The 27,955-nt window shown below is 44.7% G+C and overlaps 1 protein-coding gene across 7 annotated transcripts in view; it reads right to left on the reverse strand.

Moving 5' to 3' along the window:
• MVB12B (multivesicular body subunit 12B) overlaps positions 1-27,955 on the reverse strand; it is a 305,040-nt gene that overhangs the window by 189,533 nt on the left and 87,552 nt on the right. For all 7 annotated transcript variants that reach the window (XR_004540855.1, XR_004540854.1, XR_004540857.1 and 4 more), the window contains exons 5-6: positions 13,830-13,959; positions 1,152-1,280 (exon numbers count right to left, since the gene is read on the reverse strand). Coding sequence is in view for 3 of the 7 variants with exons in the window: in XM_033960795.1 (XP_033816686.1) it covers positions 1,152-1,280; positions 13,830-13,959 (259 nt within the window). In the remaining 4 variants the exon portion in view is untranslated. The remainder of the gene's footprint in view (positions 1-1,151; positions 1,281-13,829; positions 13,960-27,955) is intronic.

Raw genomic sequence — 27,955 nt, forward strand, 5'->3', positions numbered from 1 at the left:
GGTGTGGGGGGGAGAACCCCCCTTTTTACTTTACACAGATCGCGCTGCGTTGTGGGGGGTTTGGGGGGTTGTAACCCCCCACATTTTACTGAAAACTTCACTTTTTCCCTAAAAAAACAGGGAAACAGTTAAGTTTCCAGTATAATGAGGGTGGTTACAACCCCCCAAACTCCCCACAACGCTGCCGCGATCTGTATTAAGTAAAGTGGAGGGGTTCCCCAACAAAACCCCCCAGTTGGAGCCCCTAAAAACACTCTTTTTCTTCGGCGCGCGCTTCCGTCTTGCGCTCAGTTGTCGGCACGCGCCTTTGTCTTCGGCGGTTTTGTCTATGAACCATGGAAATGACAGTTTTTTAACCTGAGAACTTTTTCTTCTACATAGGAGTTTTTTCTTCTCAGGTTTTTTCCTGCAGTGGGGTCAATGAGAATAACTACGACTTGCTAAGGGGGATTTTTTTCTCTCTGTTGGAGTCAAGACATCTTGTTGATTTTGAGGTCCTCTTCTTTAATATTTGTTATTAATTTACCGAATACAGCCAGTGCTCACAAATTTGAAGTAGACACATTTTTCAGTTTAGATGTACATTAGGTAAAGTGTCCATTCCTCTGATTTTTCTGAATAAGAAACCCCAGCCATACACACATTTGCTGGTTCAACAGTTTTCACTCAGTCTCACCAGCATCTTCTACAATCCCAGCATCCTGCACTGCTTCATTGCAAATTCTTCTCTACTTGCTTCATGCTTGATTCCTGTACTATTTTTTTGTTCCCATACTATTTTTTGGTTCCCTTTTCTGGCCTGATTCCTGCACTATACAAGGCTCCTGCTTTATCTGCAATTCCTATCCCATATTTAATTCTTGCTCCTGGCTTCCACCTTGCTTTGCTCTGGGCCTAACTTCTCCATCCATACTCCTGCCTAGAAGAGGTTCTAACAGTTTTGAAGTCTCCAATCTTCAGCCCGTGAGGCCACAGGTTTGGTTTCTGGGAATCGCTTACAGAAATAAAGCAATTGTATTGTCCCAACCCTAACCTTTGACCAATGGAAGAGAACAGGAGATTTATAAAGCCTCTTGTATAGCATTTACAGGCCAGTCCAGTGCAGTGCAGCAAATCAAGGTTTATTTAATAAAGAAAGAGAAGAGCTTTACCTTGGAAGGTTGGGAGCTGACGTAGAAGATGCAGGAGATATTTGGGAAGAAGGTGATGTGGGCTGAGATGATTCTTGTGCTCGAGGGACCCTTCCCATTCGATACCAGATTCCCATATTGTTCAGCTCCCTTTATAAAAGCACAAAATGATAACTATTGCTGTGCAAACCATACAGCAAATTTTATTTCAATGTTTCAAACTATTGCTGAATATTGTCTTGGATTCTGTCACTGCTTCGGATTTCAAGAAAAGCACAAGGTTAAGTAACAGAACCCCAGATGACTAAGAGAAAAATCAGAAATCGACTATGGTCCCTGTAGTCGTCACTGTCATCATACTGGTACTCTATATTTCTCTATTTAAATATATTAGCAACAGCAAGATAATTAACCTGTAGGTAAAATTAGTACATTAAAACAGACATCAATTGCTCCTAAGGCTATCGCAGCAGGGTATTCCAGAATATTATGAAAGAACAACAACAAAGACCACATGCAGGGAGTACATTTACAGACTTTATGCATGGCATGCTCCAAGGCTTCTGTAAAAATGGAGAGGTGGTTGTATTGGATGGAAGGAAACTAAGGTGGATTCTGGTTCCACTATGTTGTAATAAGAGAACATTCATATACTATAAAATCAATTTAACTTTTTAAAATTTTACAGTGCTTTTGTATTTTTGAAACCTTGTGTGTTAGGCTTCTGAGAGTCTCTTTCAGGATCGTGAGACATAAAAGAATGTATCACACTTTCTCATGCTGGAGTATCACCTATGGAATGTGATATAGGTGCTCTGTGGCAAGATGCGCACGCTCTATGCAAAACATTAAGGGTTAGATCAGGGATCTGAAAGTCCTTCCTTGAGGGCCGCAATCCAGTCGGGTTTTCAGGATTTCCCCAATGAATATGCATTGAAAGCAGTGCATGCACATAGATCTCATGCATATTCATTGGGGAAATCCTGAAAACCCGACTGGATTGCGCCCCTCAAGGAGGGACTTTGAGACCCCTGGGTTAGATCAACGATAGGCAATTCCAGTCCTCGAGAGCCACAGGCAGGTCAGGTTTCCAGGATATCCACAATAAATATGCATGAGATTCAAATCACTCTCATGAATATTTATTGTAGATATCCTGAAAACCTGACCTGCCTGTGGCTCTCGAGGACCAAATTGCCTACTCCTGGGCTATATGCACTAAAGTCAGCGATTATCACTAAACCTGTTTTCACAGCTTTAGCGATGATCGCTTTTACTGACCCGATGTTCAAAACGGCCGACTGCATGTTTTTCTCTTCAACTGCCCATTTTCTGATCCAGCCATGCAAATGAGCTAAAACCCCATGCAAAACAGCCAAGTGATTGATGCACCAACATTGATTAGCTATTCAAAAAAAAAAAAAAAAAGAGGTTTTAGCGATTGAAAAAACTGACAGGTGTTACACACGCAAAATATCTGTCCCATAAAAAAAAAGAAAAAGGAATCAAGTCCCACACCACCTCCCAGATGAACGCGCCACTGGGAATTCCCCTCCCCCCAAGAAAGAAAATTGGCAATAGGGATGCCCACTTCCTCCTGCCGATGGAGCCCCCCACCCGAACTATTCCTTACCCTCCCCCCTTGTTCCCCCAAAAAGGCAGGAGTGATGCCCACTCCCTCCTGCCGCGGATGTTCCCCCAAACCTCCCCCTACACACACACACCTTTGTTAAGTTGGGAGCTGGAGGGAAGAATGGTCCCTTCTGCTCCTAGTCCCTCCCGTCGAAAATGAAGGGCCTTCCCCTCTCTGGTGCACCATGTGATGCATGAGGACGAACCTAAGGCCATGATTGGCTGCACTTGGGAGAGGCCTTAGGCATCTGAGCCAATCAGGGCCTTAGGCTCCTCCTTATGCATCACATGGGGCACCGGAGAGGGGATGGCCCATCATTTTCAACAGGCAGAACTAGGAGCTGAAGGGGCCGTGCTTCCCTCCAGCTCCCAACGTTTAACAAAGGTATGGGGAGGGGGACAGTTAATGGAAGGGGGAGTTCAGGGGAGCATCCGGTGGCAGGAAGGAGTGGGCATCTCGCCTACCTCTTTTTCGGAAGGGGGAGGGTAGGGGATGGTTTGGGGGAATCGTTGGCGTGGGGGGTCCATGAACAGGTGGGGGCATGGCGGGGGGTATTCGGTCAGGCAGGAGTAGGCATCCCTCCTGCCATTTTCACAGCCATTGGGGGGGGGGGGTTCGCGGTGCGCTTTTTTTTAATGGGGCAGATTGTGCGAGTGTAATACAGGCACATCTGTGCCATTAAAAAAAAGAAGCCTTAACATGTGTCAATCGCTCACTAAGCAATTGATCTGTTGGGTTTGCGTGCAAATCACTTGCATGCAAACTTGGTAGTGCATCGATAACTTGTCAAGAATCAGCCAGAGAAGGTCAACAACGATCCAGTTAATATCTTTAGTGCATCCAGGCCTTAGTGCCTCAGCACCCAAACCCCCACTTATTACCTCAACCTAAAATCAATATAGAGAACATAGAAAAGAAAAAGGATTAAAAACAAACTGCAAAACTAGCATTTCATCATCTGTTGGGATTTACAGCAAAGGTTTTATAAATCTCTGAAAAGGAAAAATTATATTTCATACCTGATAAATGTATTTCTTTTAGTCACAGCAGATGAATCCAGAGACAAATAGGTTGTATCCATCCACCAGCAAGCAGAGATAGAGAGAACCAAGTGGAGCTCTGTCATATATAGGTAGTATGCTCACTGGTAAGCCAGAATTCTTCATAACATAGCAGTAGGATCAGCCAAACTCCCTACTCACACTGTCACACCACAAAACCAACAATCAGGCCCACAACAAGGAAACCACATGGCCAAATCTTACAGAGTAGAGGAGAGACATAAAGGAATAGAAAGTAACAAAAAGCGGGAATCTGGATTCATCTGCTGTGACTAAAGGAAAGAAAATTATCAGGTAAAAAAACAAATTTTCCTTCTTTGTCATCCGCAGCAGATGAATCCAGAGACAAGTAGAATGTAGCAAAGCAGTCCTCAGTAAAGTGGGAACTAAAATAGAATATTAGAAGGAGATACCAATTCACACAGTCTGCTATCCCCTCCCCATGAATTGAAGGATGGACCCAGTAGGCCGCCGTCTCCAAAATAAACACTACCAAGATCGTCCATCCAAAGCAGGGGTGTCCAACCTTTTGGCTTTCCTGAGCCACATTGGCTGAAAAAAATGTTTCTGGGGCTGCACAAATGCGCAAACGCTGCAGCAAGACAGAGGAGGAAGCCGGCAAGATGGTAAACACCCGGGGGCAGCAGAGGAAAACACTGCATCACCCTCGACCAGGGCCGCACAAATACTTCGCAGGGCCACATGCAGCCCTTGGGCCGCAGGTTGGACACCCCTGATCCAAAGGATCTCTACTGCAGAGTGGACCCAGAGTCCTGCTGAAAAAATAACTAGAAGTTGTGCACCAAACCTTCCAAGTGGACTGTGAGGACACACCTACCACAAGTCAGTGCTGAATAAATCGAACTCGGGTTGCCAGACCACTCCGGAGGTGTGTAGAACATGTGAAGGACAAGCAGAGCCAAAAATCCAGGGAGACATCAGGAAAGCTGTGTTACAGATACATATTCAACTGCCAAGAAAAACATCTCGCACAGCAGCTGAAGAATGTGCATCCAAGAGAAGGGATTGCACAAGACCCAGAAAAGGGGCTGTGCCCAGTCGTTCGAAAGCGGGCTGCACCCAATATGTAGTGACCAAGCTGTGCTCCCCTATGGAGCCATACCTGGTCTCCAGTGATCAACCAGTGTGTGACATTCAGAGATGGAGTTGCACTAAGCAAATATCCAAAGTGAAGCTCTATATCCAAAGAAGGCTCCATGCTAAACAGTCATTCAGAGCAGAGCTCTACCACAATAGCTGGAGCTGCCGCAAGCAGGCATCCAGTGCGGAACTCTACAACCAGAGCTGTAGCCACGATATGAGGAAGTAAGAGGGACAAACAAAGGTGCAATAAATGTATAAAGAAGTCTCACCTGAAATCCAGCAATGGATATAGAATCCAGTGTTCCCTCTAAGCCCTGTACCAGAATGTACATCCTCAGGAAGAAAGGTAAAAAAATGGGGGGGGTATATGCCTATCAAGTGGCTTCCCCTTGTTTTGTTAGCAAATTGAGCCCAAAAATGTCCCCTGCAGTCCCTTGTCAACAAAAAAATTATGGGGAATATTGACAGAAGCCCACAGATCACCAGGATAGCAGACACTGCAATCCCCATATTTCTCCATAAGAGGACAAAGAAGGGAGGACCACACAATATTGAAAGCCCAAGGACCCTCTCATGGTGAGCGCCTGCCATGCACTCCCACAGGAAATAACAATAGGGAAAAATGGTGGTTGTATCTACAAGTTGCCACATGGGCGTGGAACAGAACCCAGTGCAACTGAATGACCACATAGTCCTGAACAAATGGTACCCAAAAGGGCTTCCATAATCCAAATAAGGCAAGTTCTGAACCGCTCAGAAAGAACAGCTCTACCAGGCTCACTTAGCAAACCATCCTGCCCAGCAGTGAACATAACATAAGAACATAAGCATTGCCGCTGCTGGGTCAGACCGGTGGTCCATCGTGCCCAGCAGTCCGCTCATGCGATGGCCCTCTGGTCAAAGACCAGCGCCCTGAGACTAGCCCTACCTGCGTACATTCCGGTTCAGCAGGAACTTGTCAAACTTTGTCTTGAATCCCTGGAGGGTGTTTTCCCCTATGACAGACTACGGAAGAGCGTTCCGGTTTTCTACCACTTTCTGGGTGAAGAAGAACTTCCTTACATTTGTACGGAATATATCCCCTTTCAATTTTAGAGAATGCCCTCTCGTTCTCCCTACCTTGGAGAGGGTGAATAACCTGTCCTTATCTAATAAGTCTATTCCCTTCAGTACCTTGAATGTTTCGATCATGTCCCCTCTCAATCTCTTCTGCTCGAGGGAGAAGAGGCCCAGTTTCTCTAATCTTTTGCTGTATGGCAACTCCTCCAGCCCCTTAACCATCTTAGTCACTCTTCTCTGGACCCTTTTGAGTAGTACTGTGTCCTTCTTCATGTACGGTGACCAGTGCTGGATGCAATACTCCAGGTGAGGGCGTACCATGGCCCGGTACAGAAGCATGATAACCTTCTCCAATCTGTTCGTGATCACCTTCTTTATCATTCCTAGCATTCTGTTCGCCCTTTTCACCGCCGCAGCACTTTGCGTGGACGGCTTCATCAATATGTCGATCAGAACTCCCAAGTCTCTTTCCTGGGGGGTCTCTCCGAGTACTGCCCCAAACATCCTGTATATGTGCATGAGATTTTTGTTACCGACATGCATCACTTTACACTTATCTATGTTGAACCTCATCTGCCATGTCGATGCCCATTCCTTGAGTCTGATTATGTCATGTTACAGATCTACGCAATCGCCCTGCGTCTTCACTACTCTGAATAACTTCAAGTTTCAAGTTTATTAGGATTTTATATACCACCTATCAAGGTTATCTAAGCGGTTTTTACAATCAGGTACTCAAGCATTTTCCCCTCTCTGTCCCGGTGGGCTCACACTCTATCTAACGTACCTGGGGCTATGGAGGATTAAGTGACTTGCCCAGTGTCACAAGGAGCAGCGCGGGGTTTGAACCCACAACCCCAGGGTGCTGAGGCTGTAGATCCAACCACTGCGCCACACACTCCTCTTTGTATCGTCAGCAAATTTAATCACCTCACTCGTCGTACCTATGTCCAGATAGTTTATAAAGATGTTGAAGAGCACGGATCCAAACACCGAGCCCTGCGGCACCCTACTGGTGACACTCTTCCAGTCTGAGTATTATCCATTTACCCCCACTCTCTGTTTCCTATACTCCAGCCAGTTTTTAATCCACTTGAGTATTTCGCCCTCGACTCCATGGCTCGCAATTTTCCGAAGTAGTCGTTCATGCGGAAGTAGTCGTTCATGGGGAGTGTGTGGTGCAGTGGTTGGATCTACAGCCTCAGCACCCTGGGGTTGTGGGTTCAAACCCCGCGCTGCTTCTTGTGATCCTGGGCAAGTCACTTAATCCTCCATAGCCCCAGGTACATTAGATAGATTGTGAGCCCACCGGGACAGAGAGGGAAAAATGCTTGAGTACCTGATTGTAAAAACCGCTTAGATAACTTTGATAGGCGGTATATAAAATCCTAATAAACTTGAAACTTGAACCTTGTCAAACACCTTCTGAAAATCCAGATATATAATGTCAACCGGGTCACCCTTGTCTATCTGCCTGTTTACTCCCTCGAAAAAGTGCAGCAAGTTCGTCAAACAAGATCTGCCTTTGCTGAAACCGTGCTGGCTGGTCATCATCAGACCGTGTCCATCAAGGTGGTCAATGATGCAATCCTTTATCAGCGCCTCTACCGTCTTTCCCGGTACCGAGGTCAGACTCACCTGTCTGTAGTTTCCCAGGTCTCCCCTCAAACCTTTTTTGAAGATCGGCGTAACATTTGCCACCTTCCAGTCCTCTGGAATCTTTCCCGATTTGATCAACAGATTGGCTATTAGCTGAAGCAGTTCAGCTATAGTCCCTTTCAGTTCTTTGATGACCCTCAGATGGATACCATCCGGTCCCGGGGATTTATCGCTCTTAAGCCTATCAATCTGCCTGCATACCTCTTCTAGACTGACCAGTTTCCCGTTTTCCTTCCAGAAGGGGCTGGAGAGCAAGTAACACCAGCTGAATTTCCCTGAACTCCAGAAGATTGAAAGACCAACGTTTCTGACGGGTCCACTGCACCTAAATGTAACAGTCCTTGCAATGAGCACCCCCAACCCGACAGGCTGGCATCTATCATAAGAGTCATCCATTCTGAGATCCAAAGCCCACTCTGGTGGAGAGCCTCCCCTTGAAGCCACCAGCTCAAACTGCTGCGAGCTGGCTCTTGTCAGAGGAGCATCTTCTGAAGGGGATGGCGCTGCGGAGACCACCGAGAGAGGAGGAACTCCTGTTACAGGTGCATGTGAGCTCGAGCCCAGAGGACCGCCTCCAAGGAGGTTGCCATGGATCTCAGAATCTGAAGATAAAGCCAGGCTATGGGAGCCAGACAGTCCAGAAGAGCTCTGATCTGCTGTTGAAGTTTGTCTGCGTGCCTCAGGAAGAAACACATGACCCTGCCTGGTGTCGAAGAGAAGACACAGATACTTCAGGGACTGGGAAGGCGTCAAAATTGCTCTTCTTGAAGTTGACAATCCACCCCAATGCCTGCAACAGACACACCATCATCTTCACTGCACTTTCGCACTCCGGGCGAGACGGAGATCGGATCAATCAATTGTCCAAGTAAGGATGAACCTGGATCCCCTGCCGGCGGGAAAGGCCACCACAACTACCATCACCTTGGTGAAATGTGGGGTGCCATCGTGAGGCCAAAGGGCAGTGCAGCGAACTGGAAATGCTGTTGCAGAAAATGAAAACACAAAAACCTGCAATGCTCCAGCTAGATTGGAATATGGAGGTAAGCTTCCGTGAGATCCACGGATGCTAGAAACTTTCCTGGAGAAGGCAGAAACTATGACTGTGAGCGCACTGTCTCCATGCGGAAATGAGGAATCCGCAAGGAGTTGATCGACTTTAGATCCAGAAAGGGGCCTCCAATATTCCAAGTCTTTCTTTTGCATGATGAAATATAAGGAGTATCTGCCTAAGCCCAATTCGTGTTCTGGAACGAGTTCTATCGCTCTGATATCTAAGAGATGTTGCACAGTAGCGCAGACTCGAGACTCTTTCTAGCCAACCTGCCAGAGAGTCCAGAAACAGATCCGGGAGCAGGCAAAAGAAGTCTGTCTTGTGCCCCTCCAGGATGATGTTCAGTACACTCCTGATAAAACTAAGAAAGGCGACCTCTTGATATGAGGAAGCTCCGCCTGACTGACCTGAAGAATAAGAATAAGACCTGAAGAAAGAGCTGTTAGGATGGGAGAACATAAGAGAAGTGGAAAGACAGTGGTCTAAGCTGAAAGGAACAATAAAAATGGCTAAGGACCTCTATGTGAAGAAAATCAATAAAAACACAAGAAAAAGGAAGCCGATATGGTTTTCCAAACTAGTGGCGGTAGAAAATAAAGGCGAAAGAATTGGCATTCGTGAAATATAAAAAAACCGAAGAAGAGGAGTACAGAAAGGACTACAGGGTGAAACTGAAAGAAGCCAAGAGAGGGATACGTCTGGCGAAAGCACAGGTGGAAGAACAAATGGCTAAAAATGTAAAAAAGGGAGACAAAAATTTTTCTGATATATTAGTGAAAGGAGGAAGATGAAAAATGGAATTGCTAAACTAAAAGATGCTGGGAACCGATATGTGGAGAGTGATGAGGAAAAAGCAAATGTGCTAAACAAATACTTCTGTTCTGTGTTCACATAAGAAAATCCTGGAGAAGGACCGAGATTGTCTGGCAAAGTTACGAGAAAATGGAGTAGATTCTGCGCCGTTCACGGAGGAGAGTGTTTATGAGCAACTTGAAAAACTGAAGGTGGACAAAGCGATGGGACCAGAAGGGATCCAACCCAGGATACTAAGGGAGCTCAGAGAGGTTCTGGCGAGTCCTATTAAAGACTTGTTCAACAAATCTCTGGAGACGGGAGTGATTCCTGGAGATTGGAGGAGAGCGGATGTGGTCCCTATTCATAAAAGTGGTCACAGGGATGAAGCAGGAAACTACAGGCTGGTGAGCCTCACTTCAGTTGTTGGAAAAATAATGGAAGTGTTTCTAAAAGAAAGGATAGTGTACTTCCTTGAATCTAATGGGTTACAGGATCCGAGGCAACATGGCTTTACAAAAGGTAAATCTTGCTAAATGAACGTGATTGAATTTTTTGATTGGGTGACCTGAGAGCTGGATCGAGGACATATGCTAGACGTAATTTACTTAGATTTCAGCAAAGCCTTTGATACAGTTCCTCATAGGAGGCTGTTCAACAAACTTGAAGGGCTGAAGTTAGGACCCAAAGTGGTGAACTGGGTTAGAAACTGGCTGTCGGACAGACGCCAGAGAGTGGTGGTTAATGAAAGTCGCTCGGAGAAAGGAAGTGGAGTCCCTCAGGGTTCAGCGCTGGGGCCTATCCTGTTCAATATGTTTGTGAGTGACATTGCTGAAGGGTTAGAAGGAAAAGTGTGCCTTTTTGCAGATGATACCAAGATTTGTAACAGAGTGGAGTGGAAAATATGAAAAAAGATCTGAAAAAGTTAGAGGAATGGTCTAATGCCTGGCAACTAAAATTCAATGCAAAGAAATGCAGAGTAAAGCATTTGGGGATTAATAATCGGAAGGAACCATATATGCTAGGAGGAAAGAAGCTGATATGCACGGACGGGGAGAGGGACCTTAGGGTGATAGTGTCCGAAGATCTAAAGGCGAAAAAACAATGTGACAAGGCAGTGGCTGCTGTCAGAAGGATGCTGGGCTGTATAAAGAGAGGCGTAGCCAGTAGAAGGAAGGTGTTGATGCCCCTGTACAGGTCATTGGTAAGGCCCCACTTGGAGTATTGTGTTCAGTATTGGAGACCATATCTGGCGAAGGACATAAGAAAACTTGAAGCGGTCCAGAGGAAACATAGAATATGATGGCAGAAAAGGGCCGACGGCCCAACAAGTCTGCCCAATCATGATCCCTTCCACCCTCGAGAAACTATCCTCTATAATATCTCTGTTGCGACCCCACATGTTTGTCCCATCGTCTCTTGAAGTCGAGCGTGCTACTAGCCTCGACTACCTGACGTGGAAGACCATTCCATCTATCAATCACCCTCTCAGTAAAGAAGTATTTCCTGGTGTCCCCATGAAATCTTCCTCCCCTAAGTTTTAACGGATGTCCTTTTGTCACCGTGGGACCCGTAAGCATGAAGTTTTCCTCCTCCCCCTCGATGCGGCCCATTATGTACTTGAAAGTTTCTATCATGTCCCCCCTTTCTCTGCGCTCCTCGAGCGAGTATAAGCGCAGACTGCTCAGACGATCTTCATATGAAAAATCTTTAAGTCCTGAAACCATCCTTGTGGCCATTCTCTGAACTGACTCAATTCTCTTCACATCCTTTTGGTAATGTGGCCTCCAAAACATATGAGGAGAGACTGGAAGCCCTGAATATGTATACCCTAGAGGAAAGGAGAGACAGGGGAGATATGATTCAGACGTTCAAATACTTGAAGGGTATTAATGTAGAACATAATCTTTTCCAGAGAAAGGAAAATGGTAAAACCAGAGGACATAATTTGAGGTTGAGAGATGGTAGATTCAGGGGCAATGTTAGGAAATTCTACTTTACGGAGAGGGTGGTGCCTGGAATGCGCTCCCGAGAGAGGTGGTGGAGAGTAAAACTGTGACTGAGTTCAAAGAAGTGTGGGATGAACACAGAGGATCTAGAATCAGAAAATAATATTAAAAATTGAACTAAGGCCAGTACTGGGCAGACTTGCACGGTCTGTGTCGATATATGGCCATTTGGTGGAGGATGGGCTGGGGAGGGCTTCAATGGCTGGGAGGGTGTAGATGGGCTGGAGTAGGTTTTAACGGAGATTTTGGCAGTAGGAACACAAGCACAGTACCGGGTAGAGCTTTGGATTCTTGCCCAGAAATAGCTAAGAAGAAAAAAATAAAAAAAATTTACATTGAATCAGGTTGGGCAGACTGGATGGACCATTCGGGTCTTTATCTGCCGTCATCTACTATGTTACTATGTTAAGACTAAGTTTCGGAAGATTAATTTTCAAAGTGTTTAACAAATAAAATGGTTTTTAAAGATTTACAAAAAAGTTGGAGTGAACCGGAACTCCTTAAAAGGAGTGGAAGATCATTCCAAAGTTGAGAGTGCCAAAAAATCAGAGATTGAGTAAACATCTTGACTCTTTTTATCCCTTTCTTGGAAGGAAGAGATACAAAGGAAAGGAAAATCTGTAAACGTTCCAAGATAAAGGAAGAAGAGGAGTAAAAATACCATATAGGATTTTAAAAACCACACAAGCACATTTGAATTGAACTCTAAAATAATCTGGGAGCCAATGGAGACTCGGGTGCAACGGAGTCACATGGCCATCACCCAAATCCAGACTCTCAGGGCGGCCGAGATGACTAGTCCTGGCAAGTGTATCAGCTGAATACAAAAATAGAAGCAGTGCCAGGAGACAGCAGAGGCATAATATCCAAATGGCAACTAGTGCAACTGAGGTCTGCCGCCGCAGGACAAGACGGTTCTCAAACAAGAAGCTCCATCACCTGAGAAGGTCAAGACGCACCCACGGGTTGCGTAAAATGTGCAGGGTCCGCAGAAAACACTTTCCAGAGAAGCCAAATAAATTCCAGTGAAGTCACACCTCGCAACTATGGCAGGGGTCTGTTGAGGCACATGTGCCCCCCACCAAGAGTCCCCAGACTCAGAACACAGATGTTTTGCACCTGACTCCAGAAGGACTGCTGGGCAAAATGTTTTCCCAAAGTCATGGACTCAGATCAACAACCTAGTCCTATAGTACATGGAGGTGAATTCCGAAGCTCCTGTCCTCTCCCCCTGCATGCTATAGAATGCGGTACACGGTCACTGATCTGGCGTAATCAATGCACATATCCAGCAGATTAGGGACTAAACGATTTTTAGACAAATCGAGGGATATTGAGGCAGAAATAAAACTTTGAAAAAAGATTGATAAAAATCCAAGATCGCCACCACCAGTGAATTTGCATCCAAAACAGCAAAAATAAAAAAATAGCAATTTGGGGTCTGGGGAGGTGAGGTACCTGAACCCTACCCTCAGAAACTGTGAAAAACTTTTTTTAAGCATTCAGCAAGCCAGCCCCGAAGTTCCCATAGGAAACAATGGAGGGTTACTCACAGTTCTGCCATGCCTGTCAGCAGTTTTAACAGCAACTAAGTGGAAGAAAAGGATTTTCTGCCTCAGAAACTTCTCTGAATGACCAGAGTTGAAGATCTTCAGACTGCCAGTCAGCCAGACATTGACTATGACCGCCACCCCCAGGGATCCGGGGTCAGGGGAGGGAAAAGCAGCCTGCACCTTGAAACATAGATGGGTTTCACTCCAGATGCATACAGCCTGTGCTTAAAACCCACGACAAGGTCACCGGGCAAGCAAACTCCCAGGGGAAGGGGCCCCGAGTTTAGTAAGCGTGGCACACAACAGGCTGGCTCCACAGACTCGCCAAAGTTTCTCTGTGAAGCAGCAGTCCAGTAGCGCGGGACAGCATCCTTTCCTCTGGCAGGGGACCATCTGGAAGGGGTCTTAAGGCACTGAAGCCACAGAGAAAGTGAACTTTAAGAGAAAAAACAAGAAAAAAAGCAGAGCAACTGCAAAAGACTTCTATGTGGATTGCTTGCAGAAATTGTAATTGGATTTGTTTGCTAGCTCTCAGGCTAAGGGGGTGGAGCATGTATTCAGGAAAAAAGTGTTGATTTCTGCAACTCCTGGATTGCGGGTTGGGACTGAACACCTACGGTAGCATATGGAATCCGGAAGGGACGTAAGAGAATGAGAAAATGTGATCAAGAACCAGTCATATAGGTGCACAAAGTCATCTCATAGATCACCTATAGATAAGACCTGTGATCAGCTGCAGGCCACTCATAGCAAACAACCACATTCAAGTACTTACCCTATAAATGTGTACTGAGGAGGAGCCTGCTTGGATCTGCCCAAGATTCGAATGTCACAAATAGCAGCTTCTGTTGAATCTCTGGGAATGAATTTAATGCAAAGCCGTCTCTTCCTAAACGATATTTCTTCTGTTTAAAAAAAAAATGAATACAATTTTTCTAAAAGTCACATTCAACATCTGTGCTAGGATTGGTTTTTCACACTTTGATAAACTTTGCAATATTAATAAAATAAAATATGTGAAACTGAATTGACAATCACTATGTCGCAGCAAGACTGAACATTTAGTCCCAGATACTATAAAGCACAGTTCTTCAACCGCCGGTCCGCAAAAAAATCTTGCCGGTCCGTGAAGGATTCAGGTCCCTGCCACAACGAAAGGTGCCGGCGTCAGCTGACTTGCAACTTCCTGTTGCCGTCACTGTGCCGGGACTCCTGCCTTCGCCGGGACTCCTGCCTTCCACCGCGTATGCCTCCTGCCTTGTCTCCGCACCTCCAGACCAGCAGCGGCAGCTCTGTGTGCTTTTAACTTTGGCACAGAGCTGCCCCTAAGCAGTAGTTTAGCCTCGGGGCCTTTGCTAGGCCGGCCCACATCGCATAATCGAAGCGGGCCGGCCTAGCAAAGACCCCGAGGCTGCCTCATGAAACCACGCAAAACTACTGCTTAGGGGCAGCTCTGTGCCAAAGTTAAAAGCACACAGAGCTGCCGCTTGCCTAAAGACTCTTTGGCCGCTGAAGGAGGGCAAAGAGCAGCTGTCCTGGAGGTTTCCCTTCCTCTCACCTTTGCAGGTCCCTTTTTTTTTTTTTTTCCAAACGGCAACGGGCCCCAGCATGACATCAAGTAAGTTCCACTGTTCCTTGCAAGCGGTTCTGCTCGGCCAAAGCTTCCCCTCTGACATGAGCCACCCTCAGGGGAAAGAAAGTGACCCACAAAGGTGAGGGGAAGGGGGGCAGATGATGGAAGTTGGGGGGGGAGAGAGAGAGAAGGGGCAGATGATGGAATGGAGGAGATGAGAGAGAGAAGGGGACAGATGATGGAAGTGAGAAGAAGGGAGAGAGAGCAGAAGGCAAATGGATGTCACTTGAAAGGGGAGAGCAGATGCTGAATGGAAGTGGGGAAAGAACACATACTGGATGGAAGAAGAAGATAAATAAAGGGGGAAGAAAATAGCAAGATAATGGAGGGGTGAGAGAAAGGGGTGACAAGCTGTGGGTAGACACAGTGAAAAGAGTGAAACAGGACCAAATATAAGAAAGAATTTAATTTAGATGGAGGTAGAAAATAGAAAAAGGAAGACCAGAGAAGAAAAGGGAAGAGAGAACAGAGAACAATATCAGATCTGAGTGGTGGAAATGAGAAGAGAGAGATGCTAAAAACCACAGGGGGGAGGGAAGGACAGAGATGCCAGACCTTGAGGGGAACAGAAGGAATATGATGGATGCCAGACCAAATTGGGGGGGGGGGCAGGAGGAGAGATGGCAGGGAAAGACAGACAGTGAATGGAAGGGGCAGATGCTGGACTGAAGAGACGGAGAAAGTTATCATGCCGCTGTACCAGGCCATGGTACGCCCTCACCTGGAGTACTGCGTCCAGCACTGGTCACCGTACATAAAGAAGGACACGGTACTACACGAAAGGGTCCAGAGAAGAGCGACTAAGATGGTTAAGGAGTTGGAGGAGCTGCCGTACAGCGAAAGATTAGAGAAACCGAGCCTCTTCTCCCTCGAGCAGAGGAGATTAAGAGGGGACATGATCGAAACATTCATGATACTGAAGGGAATAGACTTAGTAGAGAAAGACACTATTCACCCTCTCCAAGGTAGGGAGAACGAGAGGGCACTCTCTAAAGTTGAAAGGGGATAGATTCTGTACAAACGTAAAGAAGTTCTTCTTCAACCAGAGAGTGGTAGAAAGCTGGAACGCTCTTCCAGATGCCGTTATAGGGGAAAACACCCTCCAAGGATTCAAGACAAAGTTAGACAAGTTCCTGTTGAACAAGAACGTGCGCTGGTAGGGCTAGTCTCAGTTAGGGTGCTGGTCTTAGACCAGAGGGCCGCCGTGTGAGCGGACTGCTGGGCATGATGGACCACTGGTCTGACCCAGCAGTGGCAATTTTTATGTTCTTAGGGCAGACGCTGGATGGAAGAGAGTGAAAAGGCAATGAAAGCAGAAACCAGAGACGACAAAAGGTAGAAAAAATTAATTTTATTCTTATCTTGTGATTCAAATACATCAGATTTGAAATATGTATCTTGCTAGACATAACTGGGGAGTGCAAAGCCCAGGCAATGCTTCTTTAGCTTCCAGCTGGCTTAGGGCTCTCTCTGACCAGGAGGCAGTTGCCCCAGTTCCACTCCCCTAACACCATTCCTGTCATGTGTGACTGTGGTATTCTGTTACATGATATTTGTGTAGCATTCTGTAATAATTTGGCTTATTCAGTTTTCTAGATAGTAGAGGGGATATATGTAAAGGGGAGGGGAGACAGGGGTTTTGTTGATCTTTGCCCTGTATTATTTGTATTTATAAAATGACAATTGTATAGAATATTGTTTCTTTTTATACTTTAATAAAATATGTTCAATATAAAATCGTAACTATTTGAGGCTTGTGCGGATGGGATCAGATGTTTTGTGGGACCGAGCTCGCGGGTACGGGGCGGTGATGGTTTTTAAAAAAAATTTCAGTCTTAGTAGTTTGCCGGTCCACGAAATAATTATTTTATTTCCGCCGGTCCATAGGTGTAAAAAGGTTGAAGAACACTGCTATAAAGGGCGCTTATATTTGCGTGCAATCCTGATATGCTTATGCAACTAAATTGAGTAACAAATAAATTAACATCAATAAATGGGCACTATCAATTAATGATGTTAACTGACACTAATTTGGATTTGTGCATGCATCTTGCTACATGCTATTCTATAAAACTGCATGCCTAAATCCCATAGCATGCAATCCAAAAGGGGGAATGCCCATGTCAGAACCGTTCTGGAAATCTGCACTGTGTTAAGAATACTACAGATGAATTACCAAATTGGATGACAGAAATTATACCTGGTTTCAGCAGGTTTATGTTCTTGTGCCCAAAATTGGTACCATTTACTAAATCTGGTCCTTAGTGTGTAGTTGTATACATTTTTTTCCATGGACAAACTCCATGCTGCAGTGACAAGTGTTCAGAGGCCTAATTTCACATTTATTGACCTTGATATATAGAACAGTGTTTTTCAACCGCTGTTCCGCGGCACACTAGTGTGCCGCGAGATGTTGCCTGGTGTGCCGCAGGGCCGCCATCAGGGCAGTACTACCAGTCCTGCATTCAGGGGCCCGGAGCTGACAGGGGGCCCGAGGCAAAGTGAGTCGATCACCCAGGACTCACTTTGTCTTGCGATCTAATCTATCGAGCCGATAAATCTTCTTCTCCCCGACGTCGGTTCTGCAGTCGGAGAGGAAGTTCGGGCCAGCCAATCGCTGCCTGGCTGGGCGGAGCTTCCTCTCCGATTGCAGAGTTGACGTCGGGGAGAGCATGTGTCGGCGTCGGCTTTGGGGCCTGTTATCCATTGGTGGGTCCTGTTCCCCGATGGCAGCGGCAGTGGCAGTGGCTTGGGGAACGGCAGGGAGAAAGAAAGAAAGGGGGCAGGCAGGGAAACAGAAGGAAAGAAGAGAAACAGAAAAAAAGAAAGAAAGGTCAGGGAGAGAGGAAGAAAAAGTTGGGGGAGGGAATGAGGTGTGGAGGAGAGAAAGCATACAGGCTGATAGAAGGGAAGAAAGATTGGATGCACAGTCAGAAGAAGAAAGTGCAACCAGAAATCACCAGACAAGGTAGGAAAAATTATTTTATTTTAAATTTAGCAAAGTGGAGGCAGTATTACCACAGTTTTCAAAGGAATTTGCCCAAATAACTTAATAGTTAACTGGGTAAATTCCCAGAGATGAAAACTTCCCTTCACTTATTATGCACAGTTCTGAATTTATATCTGCTGTCTATATTTTACAATATGGTCACCTTTTACTGGACCGCAATGGTGGTTTTTAGCGCAGGGAGCCTATGAGCGTCAAGAGCAGCGCTGGGCATTCAGCGCAGCTCCCTGCGCTAAAAACTGCTATTGTGGTTTAATAAAAAGGATGGAGGGTATATTTGTCTATTTTTGTATGCTATAAAAACCAAATACAGAGAGAGACTGAGAGCTGTTGACGAAGAGCTACGTGTGTGTCTTTCTTCGATTCCAGCCAGAATATCAGCTTTGTGTTCAGCCAAACAGGCCCAGGTTTCGCACTGAATAAAGTATTTTATAATTTTTCACTATTCTGTTTACTTAATATTTCATAATAAAGTAATTATAAAATACTTTCTTTGTGTTTATTTGATTCCTATTCAAGAGAATTACTTTATATATAGTCAATATAGGCACAGAGTTAAATTTTTTAACATTTTCTAATGGTGGTGTGCCTCGTGATTTTTTTCATGAAACAAGTGTGCCTTTGCCCAAAAAAGGTTGAAAAACACTGATATAGAATATCAAAAATATCAATGCAGTTTACAGTTATGTCCCAAAATTACAAAGAAAGATCAGGATCAAGTATTTTTCTATCATTGTTGGTTTAATCATGAATTGCTAATGAGTGCAACAGTTGGGCAGACTAGATAGACTAGATAGACTAGATAGACTAGATAGACTAGATGAACTGCTGTCATCTACTATTAAAATTATAAAATTTAAAATGAAAAGAATGCCATTTTATCATAATAACATAGGACAGATTCTGCAGTAGAGAATGACACGGTGGATGTTACCCGCCGGTAGCCGCGGATAAGCCGCTGAAACAGTGGGGAGGGAAAAAGTATTCACTGCGGGTACAGGGACAAGGCCATCCACTACCCCGTGGAGCGGTGAATGGCCTTGTCCCTGCAGTTAAGGGAGGGAACGCGCACAGTCACCGATCACGCATGGCCCCCTCCCTCCTTCCTACCTACCGGCCGAATCTGTATCTATCTCCCTCCCTTCCCCTTACCTTTGAGACGCATTTTAAGTTTACAGAGCCTGCCTGCAGTCGCATGTGTCTGTGGACGGAAGCTTCTCCTCTGACGCAAGGGGGTGGAGAGGAACAGACGCTGAAGGGAAATGGGGAAAACAGAGTGGGGAGAAGACGCTGAAGGGAAATGGGGGAACAGAGAGTGGGGAGAAGACGCTGAAGGGAAATGGGGAACAGAGAGTGGGGAGAAGACGCTTGAAGGGAAGAAGACAGAGATGCCAGACTATGGAGGGAGCAGAGGGAAGAAGATGGGTGCCACACCAATTGGGGGAGGGGGGTGAAGGGAGAGGCACAGTAACAGAGCAAATGGAAGATGCAGAGAGAAGACAGACAGTGGATGGAAGGAATTGAATGAGAAGATGAGGAAAGCAAAAACCAGACAAGAAAGGTAGAAAAGAAAATTTCTATTTTCTTTTTTTTTTTGCTTTAGGATAAAGTAGTATATTAGTTGTATTGATAAAAATTTATAAACAAAGCCCTGCTAGCTGAACATCTCTTTCTCTAGTTCAGTAGCCAGAACTTTGATTTATAAGGAAGGAATAAGCTAAATATTGCAGTACTGTGGCTTGTATGGATGCTGCAGGGATAATGGTTACGGGGACGGGGCGGGGACAGTGGCTGCGGGGATGGGGCAGTGATAGGGACGGTAGTCGCGGGAATGGGGCGGTGATGGGGACAAATTTTTTCCCCGTGTCATTCTCTACTCCTTGGGTAAGCAAAGGTGCACTGATTGTTTGCTCTGAGGTTTTGTGGCTGTGGAACCAAAGACAATGGGTTGGGGTTTTATATAAATCCCAATTTCCTTCAAAAAGGAGTCTCCTCTTACCATTACCTCATTGGTCAGGAGAGCCCTCCCCTTGTTCTAGAAACTGCAGGGTACAAACATGTCACTATTTAATACTTGAGTAGAGCTACTAGAGATCTCTTGAACCTATACAGGTCATTATAGAGCAAATGGAAGACGCAGAGAGAAGACAGACAGTGAATGGAAGGAATTGAATGAGAAGATGAGGAAAGCAGAAACCAGACAAGAAAGGTAGAAAAGAAAATTTCTATTTATTTTTTTTTTTTTTTGCTTTAGGATAAAGTAGTATATTAGTTGTATTGATAAAAATTTATAAACAAAGCCTTGCCAGCTGAACATCTCTTTCTCTAATTCAGCAGCCAGAACTTTGATTTATAAGGAAGGAATAAGCTAAATATTGCAGTACTGTGGCTTGTATGGATGCTGCGGGATAGTAGTCACGGGGACGGGGCGGGAACAGTGGGGACGGGGCGGGAACAGTGGGGATGGGGCGGGGACAAATTTTTCCCCGTGTCATTCTCTATTCTGCAGCCCTATGCATTGCAGTCCAGAAGATGCCACCATCCCAGATAACTAGGAAACCATACTACACCCAGCTTCACAACCAACAGAAACTTTAAACCAACAGAACCTTTTCAATTCTATAAGAACGACCAACTGGTTTTATTTATTTGAATTTATATCCCGTCTTTCCAGAAGAGCTCAGAATGGGTTACAAGTTTACATACATAATTAAACATAACAGGGTATAGTAATATAGAGCATGACAGTACATTTTCCCATTAAAATACAAATTGGTGACCAACGGACTTTCCTGCCTCATTCACCTTAAGCCCCAACCAATCGGGTTTGAAGACCTACTATATAAAGACAAACTGCAGAAAGCTACAGCGCAATGACTATGATGTCAGTTTCCACCAGACAAGATGCAGCGAGACCTTTGGGCCACATGGCACATGCTAAGCCTTAGTTAAAGGGTCCCTAAAACCTATTGTTTTGAGAAGACATTTCAAGTCCTGCTTTAAATTTGATAGAAATTTGAGCACAAGTGCATGCCTAATTTGTGAAATACACATGTATGTCACTCAGGATTGCTTCTATTCCTGAGCATAAACTATGTAGGTGCATTTTAAAGGTGTACCATGGCCTGTGAGCTCAATCTAGCGCCACCAGAACCACCAAACACAGATGCTTCGACCTATCATGGGCCAAGGGGGAAACACAAACAAGAGCCCTCTCGCTGACCAAGGTTGAACTAATGCGTCCATCCCTGCACTTCCGGGCATGAATTGTCAGCTATAAAAATGATCTACTTTGTTTACATCTGATGTCATCAGATCCAGCAGAGGGCATTCCCATCTCCAAACAATGCAGCCAAATAACTGAAAGGAGAGCGACCACTCCCCCCAGGTACAATTTCTGTCAGTTGAGATAGTCGGCTTGAACATTTTCCACTCCCATTATGCGAGCTGCGGAGATCATCAACAGGTAGGCCTCCACCAATCAAAACAAGAATTGAGACTCTAGGCACAATGCAGCACTTCTTGTGCCTCCTTCAAGCTGACATAAGCTACCACTGTCACATTGTCCAACTGAGCACATGGCTCCCGCCCCCTTCGCGTGCCTCATGGCATGTGGAACACGGACGCTCCTCAGTTAACCATCCAGCACAAAACCTGGCATGATATCGGGTAGAAAAGACTGAGGAGTCTATCCATATTAACTTTAGGCAAAACTGAGGGGTTTTGAGGCAGATGCTTTTAAAATAAAATTGGGAAACCCAACATGGCCATCAGAAAAGCAATTTTGGAGCCATAGAATTCAAAAAAACAGGATACTAGAAGAGGGTGACCCTATACCTGGTCCCAGAAACTCCCAACTGCAGCTGGGATACTAGAGAAGATACTTTGCCTCAAAATAACTCCATAATCTGTAGTTTTCAGACTGCCAGTTGGAGTGATGTCAAACTGAGCCTCGACCCCCCTCTAATTCTCACGCTGGCTCCTGATAAGCCCAAATGGACAGACATGGGGGCCAAACAGCCTGTGCTCAAGCTCTTCATACATCAGGAATATAAGCAGCTATTAGGTAAACAGATCCTGAGCTCCAAAAATATTAAATCAGGCTGGCTAGACAGGTATCCTCAAAGGCTGAACCTGCTGACTGCAGACTTCAGCGCAGTGAATCTATGTCTTCTCCCAGGCAGAGATCCCAGGTTAGTGGGAACCTCAAGGCACCAAGCCTCAAAATTCGGCTCCCGAAAAACAAAACCCAGAAATAACAAAAATGCAGATAGATCAGAAAGACACCTCAACTTGCTTGCACAAGGGAAAACTGAAGGAGAATGGGCCAGCCCAATGGGAAGGAGGCAGAGCTGATAGATGTGCGACATCCTTTTGCAATCAACTTGCGAGTTCAGGACTACTAGACACATTGCACTAGAATATACATTAACACAACACATCAACTTTTAAAATTTAGAACAATCTTTCAAGACATCCTTACTTCTGTAATAATAAATTCTCATTTCATATCCTCACTAATAGGTCACTTTTATTTTTAGCGCATTCATCTTTGGGTGCAACTCTGCAAAACTGCTAAAGTAGACCCAAAGAAAGAATAAACTAGGTCACCCTTGCTTCTCATACCATGTTGAGTAAAAAAGGAACAGGCGAGATTCTATCAATGGGTCTAAAATCTTTTCTCTCTCAACAAACCCATCAATAAAGAGAGAGAGAGAGAAAGAGAAATAAAACTGGCCTATTATCACTCCATTATTGTGTTTCTCTGCAAGCTCATTTTCACAGCAGATTAAATCACCCTACTGAATTTCATAACACTTAGCATAATTGAAGTTGAAACATAATCCATGCAGCGAAACCTCACACATCCACATTCTAAAGATGGTTTTTAATTTGAGCAATGCTACCAGTGAAATAAATTTCCCAAGTGCTTCACATTCACGTTCCCATCCTGGCGTTAGAGGTATGCTCAATTACACTAATTCACACTAACCCAAATGTTTTCTAGAACTGCAGATGGACTCTTGATGCAAGTTTTTCTTATTTAAGAGACCAATGCAGAAATCCATACGGTAGGGCCGCATGCTAATGGCTGAGCGTGCGGGTTCTACTGCAAGATTAATAAGAAAATATTTCATGGCAATGCAGTAAATAAATGAGATGTAAATTTAAAGAGCACAGAACTCACATACTACCATGTTTCCCCGAAAATAAGATCTATCCCAAAAATAAGCCCTAGCTCCTAATATAAGCCCTACCCCAAAAATAAGTCCTAGTTAAGATTGTCCTCTGAAGCCCCTCTCGAATGTCCCTGACACTCCCCAACTCCATTCCTGATACTAGTGCTGCCCGTGCTGCCCAATTTACAAAATAAATCGGACTCGTCAATTCAGCGACCCTCACCCCAGTGAGTCTTGACATACCTCTGCTCCGAGGCCTCCAAAAACAGCAGCAGGCTGCTGTGCAGCAGAGGGAAGGACCTGGTGAGGAAGGCTGCAAAGCAACCCGTTCAGAGCACTACCACCGCTGCTGTTTTGGAGGCCTCAGAGCGGAGGTAGGTTGGTTTCACGGTGAGAGGGTTCTGCTGCAAAGGGGGATGGGAGGGATAGAAAGATGCTGCACAGGGGAGATAGGAGGAAGGGATAGAAAGATGCTAAATAAGGGGATGGGTGAGAGGGGAGGAAAGATGCTAAACAAGGGGATGGGTGAGAGGGGAGGAAATATGCTTCACTTGAGGGGGGGGGGAAGAAAGGAAGAATTAAGTTGGAGGAAAGGAAGGAACCAAAATTAATATAAGACACTGTTTTATTTTCAGGGAAACACAGTAATCAAGAAAAGCTTGCCGGACACATGCACACAAAAGTTTCTGGGCACCTTCACAATGGGCATGTCTGAAGAAATCAAAGTGCAAGCACAAGTTAATTTGTGCATAAATAATAGCCTCACACATTTTTGCAAAGCTAATATTTATGCACTGAACAGTATTTAAGCTGGTATACCGATGTGTGTTTGTACTCTGGAAGATGGGAACAGGTCTCTTACCCTTTGAGGCACAGCAGCTTCCACTAATATCTTTCTTCCTCACATCTGATATGATAGCTTAGTGATCTGCTAAGCTATGATCTTCTCAGGTATTTTCACCTTCACATGGCTAAGATCACTAAGCTCTCATGGTAGGAACCCCCACAACCAAAAGGAAGCGGCTGTGGCTCACCAGGAAAAATCCCTGTGCTCATCTTCTATAGCTTATGGGTTCAAATCCCAGTACATATTTTAATTGTGGCATTCTTCCTTGCAGGTGCACCTTAATGATCTCACAATGAGGTCAGCATTGTGCAGTTGCACACCTCCATTTGCAATGAAGTAGAAGCCATGCTAAGGTCTGTATCTGTTTTTTTCCATTTTTAAGCTTTTGCAAATGAAGTTATGTATGCAATCTACATATTTTTTAAATGTGCTTTCTTTGCTTTCAAGAATGAGCTGATTGGAGCACTGTTTAGTCAGAAAAAAAGGGTAGCTTTTTAGAAAGAAACCTAAAGCTGTGTTTTTCATGTGCTGTGTGTCAGTTTATGGATCTTTTCCTCTAATTAGCAAATAGCATTGCTGTTTGTCCACAAAAATAGAAGGTTTTGCATGCAATATATCTGTTTTGATGTGCCCTGTTTATGTGGTGCCTTATTAAATGTATTTGAGCTTAATAAAGCAAAAAATAAAAACCTAGAAAGCTATTTAGCAGATCGTATTAAGGACGTCCAAATCATGCCTAAGTTCCGTCCATAGAACTCAGGTCTATCTGAAGGCCAAACTATGCTCAAAAGTAGATGTCCTTTACAATGTCTATAGCAGTGGTTCCCAACCCTGTCCTGGAGGAACACCAGGCCAATTGGGTTTTCAGGCTAGCCCTAATGAATATGCATGAAGCAAATTTGCATGCCTATCACTTCCATCATATGCAAATCTCTCTCATGCATATTCATTAGGGCTAGCCTGAAAACCCAATTGGCCTGGTGTTCCTCCAGGACAGGGTTGGGAATCACTGGTCTATAGGACCTAGTTTTACAATTACTATGCAATTTGCTAGCACATTGTATAGCACACTGGTAAAACCTACAACCTTCTACCCTAATGTTGCTGGTTCAAATCCCAGTCACTCTCCCTGATAGAAAAGAAATAAATAAAAGCATTAAACATATCCAACTACCAGTATCATAATTATAATGAAAAACACCATAAAATCGCCATTCTGATAAGGTCATAATAATAAAATATTAAAACATTAAGGACACCTAAAACCTGATTCTCTAAAGGACACCTAAAAAGTTAGACGTCTAAACACTGCTGAGCGCCACTGAGCGCGATTCTACAAAGGACGCCTATCTTGCACGTCTAAACGACACCTAACTTTAGATGCACTTTACAGAATCAGGGCCAAAATGTTGCACATATTGGCCTGCAAAAATTAGAGAGAACATTGGTGGAAACTTGTACAAGATGCAATGATGACCAAACTGCATCTATATATAGAGAAAGGTACAATTGTTTATTTTTATATATACCAAAATTAGAGAAACTTGGGCCAGTGGTGGGGTAGGTAGGGAAGAAAAACCATTATACAACAGCTTCAAGGCAACTTGTTAGGTTTAAAGATTAAGCTGTTCAATGGAAAATCTTAAAATTCTTTTGTTTCAAAAACAAATGTGTGAAAGCAGTTTTGAAGCTGATACATGGAAACTTGACTTCCAAAACTTGGAAAAAAATGGAACAGGATCCATCTTTCACCCATCTGGATATTGACTGAAGATATGATACTATCTAACTGAAATATTTCCTTTGGGTTCTTAGCATTACTTCAAGCTTCTTAAATTACAGCAAACCTGCTCTGGTTCTGATTGTACGGAAGTATCTTCTATAGTAAACACCCTCTAATGATTCAAGACAAAGTTAGACAAGTTCCTGCTGAGCAAGGACGTGAGCTGGTAGGGCTAGTCTCAGTTAGGGCCGCCACGTGAGCAGACTGCTGGGCATGACGGATCACTGGTCTGACCCAGCAGCGGCAATTCTTATGTTATGTTCTTATGTTCTTAGTAGCCAGATTCTTTCCTGAAACTCACGTAGGCATGTGCTTGGAAACCACCCTGGCAGCAGCCCTAGCCCATGCATCTAAATCAAATATTTACTGAAGGAAATCATAGCACTGTAATAATGCAACCTTGAAAAGTGTTTAATGCGCTGCAAAATTATCTACTCTGAATCGATGCTGCTAAAATAGATTACATTCTAACCTACAGGGCAAAGAAGTAAGCATGTTATGACTGCCTACAGTAGATGGTTTGAAGACATGTGATGCTATCAGTGAAATGTGGCAGCAATAACTTTCCCTTAAATAAAGCCAGTCAATTTAAAGAATAAAATCCAGATGTTTTATTTGCTATTTGCTTATTGGTGCTGCTGCTCCTATTCAGTGTTTTGTGCTCTTTCCCATCTGCAACAAAGCTCAGCTTAAGTACTCAGTCACTAATTATACATGCTTAAACACTGCTAATTTTAAGTGAATGTATTGCCAGAAAAAGTCCACAGAAATGTTAACCAAAGTAGAGAAAACAAAACAGTTCTACATCACTGAAATAAGGGATATCCTACTCCTACTAGTACTGCAGGAAAAGCAACACCTTATTTTAAAATTAAAATTATGATCTCTCCAGCTTTGATAACTCCTCATAGAAAATAACATGGGGACGCATACCCATGGATAACTGCGGGGCGGGGACAAGGAAAGGGATAGAGCCCATGGGCCGGGGACAAACTATGTCCCCGTATCATTCTCTAACAGGCTGTTCCAACTACCGTGTTTCCCTGAAAATAAGACCTAGCATGATTTTGAAAGATGTTCTTAATATAAACCCTACCCCAAAAATAAGCCCTAATTAAGATTGATCCCTGAAGTCACCACCAACACTCCCCGACTCCATCCCTGACACTACAGTAGTGCTACCCAATTTGCCAATCATCTCTCCCTTCCTCTCCTCTACCCCAATTCTTCCTTTTTACTTTCTCTCCCCCCCCCCCCAAAGTGCAGCATCAGTGAAGCGGCAGAGGGAAGGCCCTAGCGGGGAACGCCATGAAACAGCCCATTCAGAGTGCTGCTGCTGCCATTCTTTTGGAGACTTCAGAGTGGAGGTATGCCAGGCTCATGGCAGGAGGGTCGGTGGGGTTCTGCTGCACAGAGGGATGGGAGGAAGGGATAGAAAGATGCTGCAGAGGGAAGGCCCGGCCCTGGCAGGGAAGGCTGCAAAGCAGCCCATTCAACACGCCGCTGCTGTTTTGGGAGGCCTCGGAGCTGCTGCACAAGGGAATGGGTAAGAGGCAAGGAAAGATGCTGCACATGGGGGGGAGAGGGAGGAGAGAAAAGAAAGAGGAAGAATTGGGATGGAGGAGAGGAAGGGAGAGATGATTGTTGTACATGGAAAAAATAAGACATTGCCCCAAAATAAGCTCTAGTGTGTTATTTGGAGCACAAATTAATATAAGACCCAGTCTTATTTTCGAGGAAACATGGTAGATGGAACAGAATCTATAAAATGCTAGTAATCAATATGTAAAAACCTGGCACATCTTAGACAACTGGCAACTGGATTCAATGATAAAAACAAATTGCAGAAGATGGTTTTCGATTTGAATGAAATCCAGTAGACTCCCACGAATTCGCGGTTCGCAAATCGCGGACTCAGTCATTTGCAGTATTTTCTGACTACCTCTTCCGGTCAGAAAATACAGGGAATGACATAAGAACATAAGAGTTGCCGCTGCATGGTCAGATCTGTGGTCCATTGTGCCCAGCAGTTCGCTCCCGCGGCAGCCCTTAGGTCAAAGACCAGTGCCCTAACTGAGTCTACCTTTACCTGCATACATTCTAGTTTAGCAGGAACTTGTCTAACTTTGTCTTGAATCCCTGGAGGGTGTTTTCCCCTATAACAGCCTCCGGAAGAGTGTTCCACCACCCTCTAAGTGAAGAAGAACTTCCTAACGTTTTCCACCACTCTCTGGGTGAAGAAGAACTTCCTTACGTTTCTACGGAATCTACCCCCTTTTAACTTTAGAGAGTGCCCTCTCGTTCTCTCTACCTTGAAGAGGGTGAACAACCTGTCTTTATCTACTAAGTCCATTCTCTTCATTATCTTGAATGTTTCGATCATGTCCATTCTGTCTCCTCTTTTCAAAGGTGAAGCTGCAATCAGCCTTCTGCATAGCCGTCGATTTCAAT

This window comes from Geotrypetes seraphini, chromosome 10 (assembly GCF_902459505.1).
Source record: "Geotrypetes seraphini chromosome 10, aGeoSer1.1, whole genome shotgun sequence".
Taxonomy (NCBI): domain Eukaryota; kingdom Metazoa; phylum Chordata; class Amphibia; order Gymnophiona; family Dermophiidae; genus Geotrypetes; species Geotrypetes seraphini.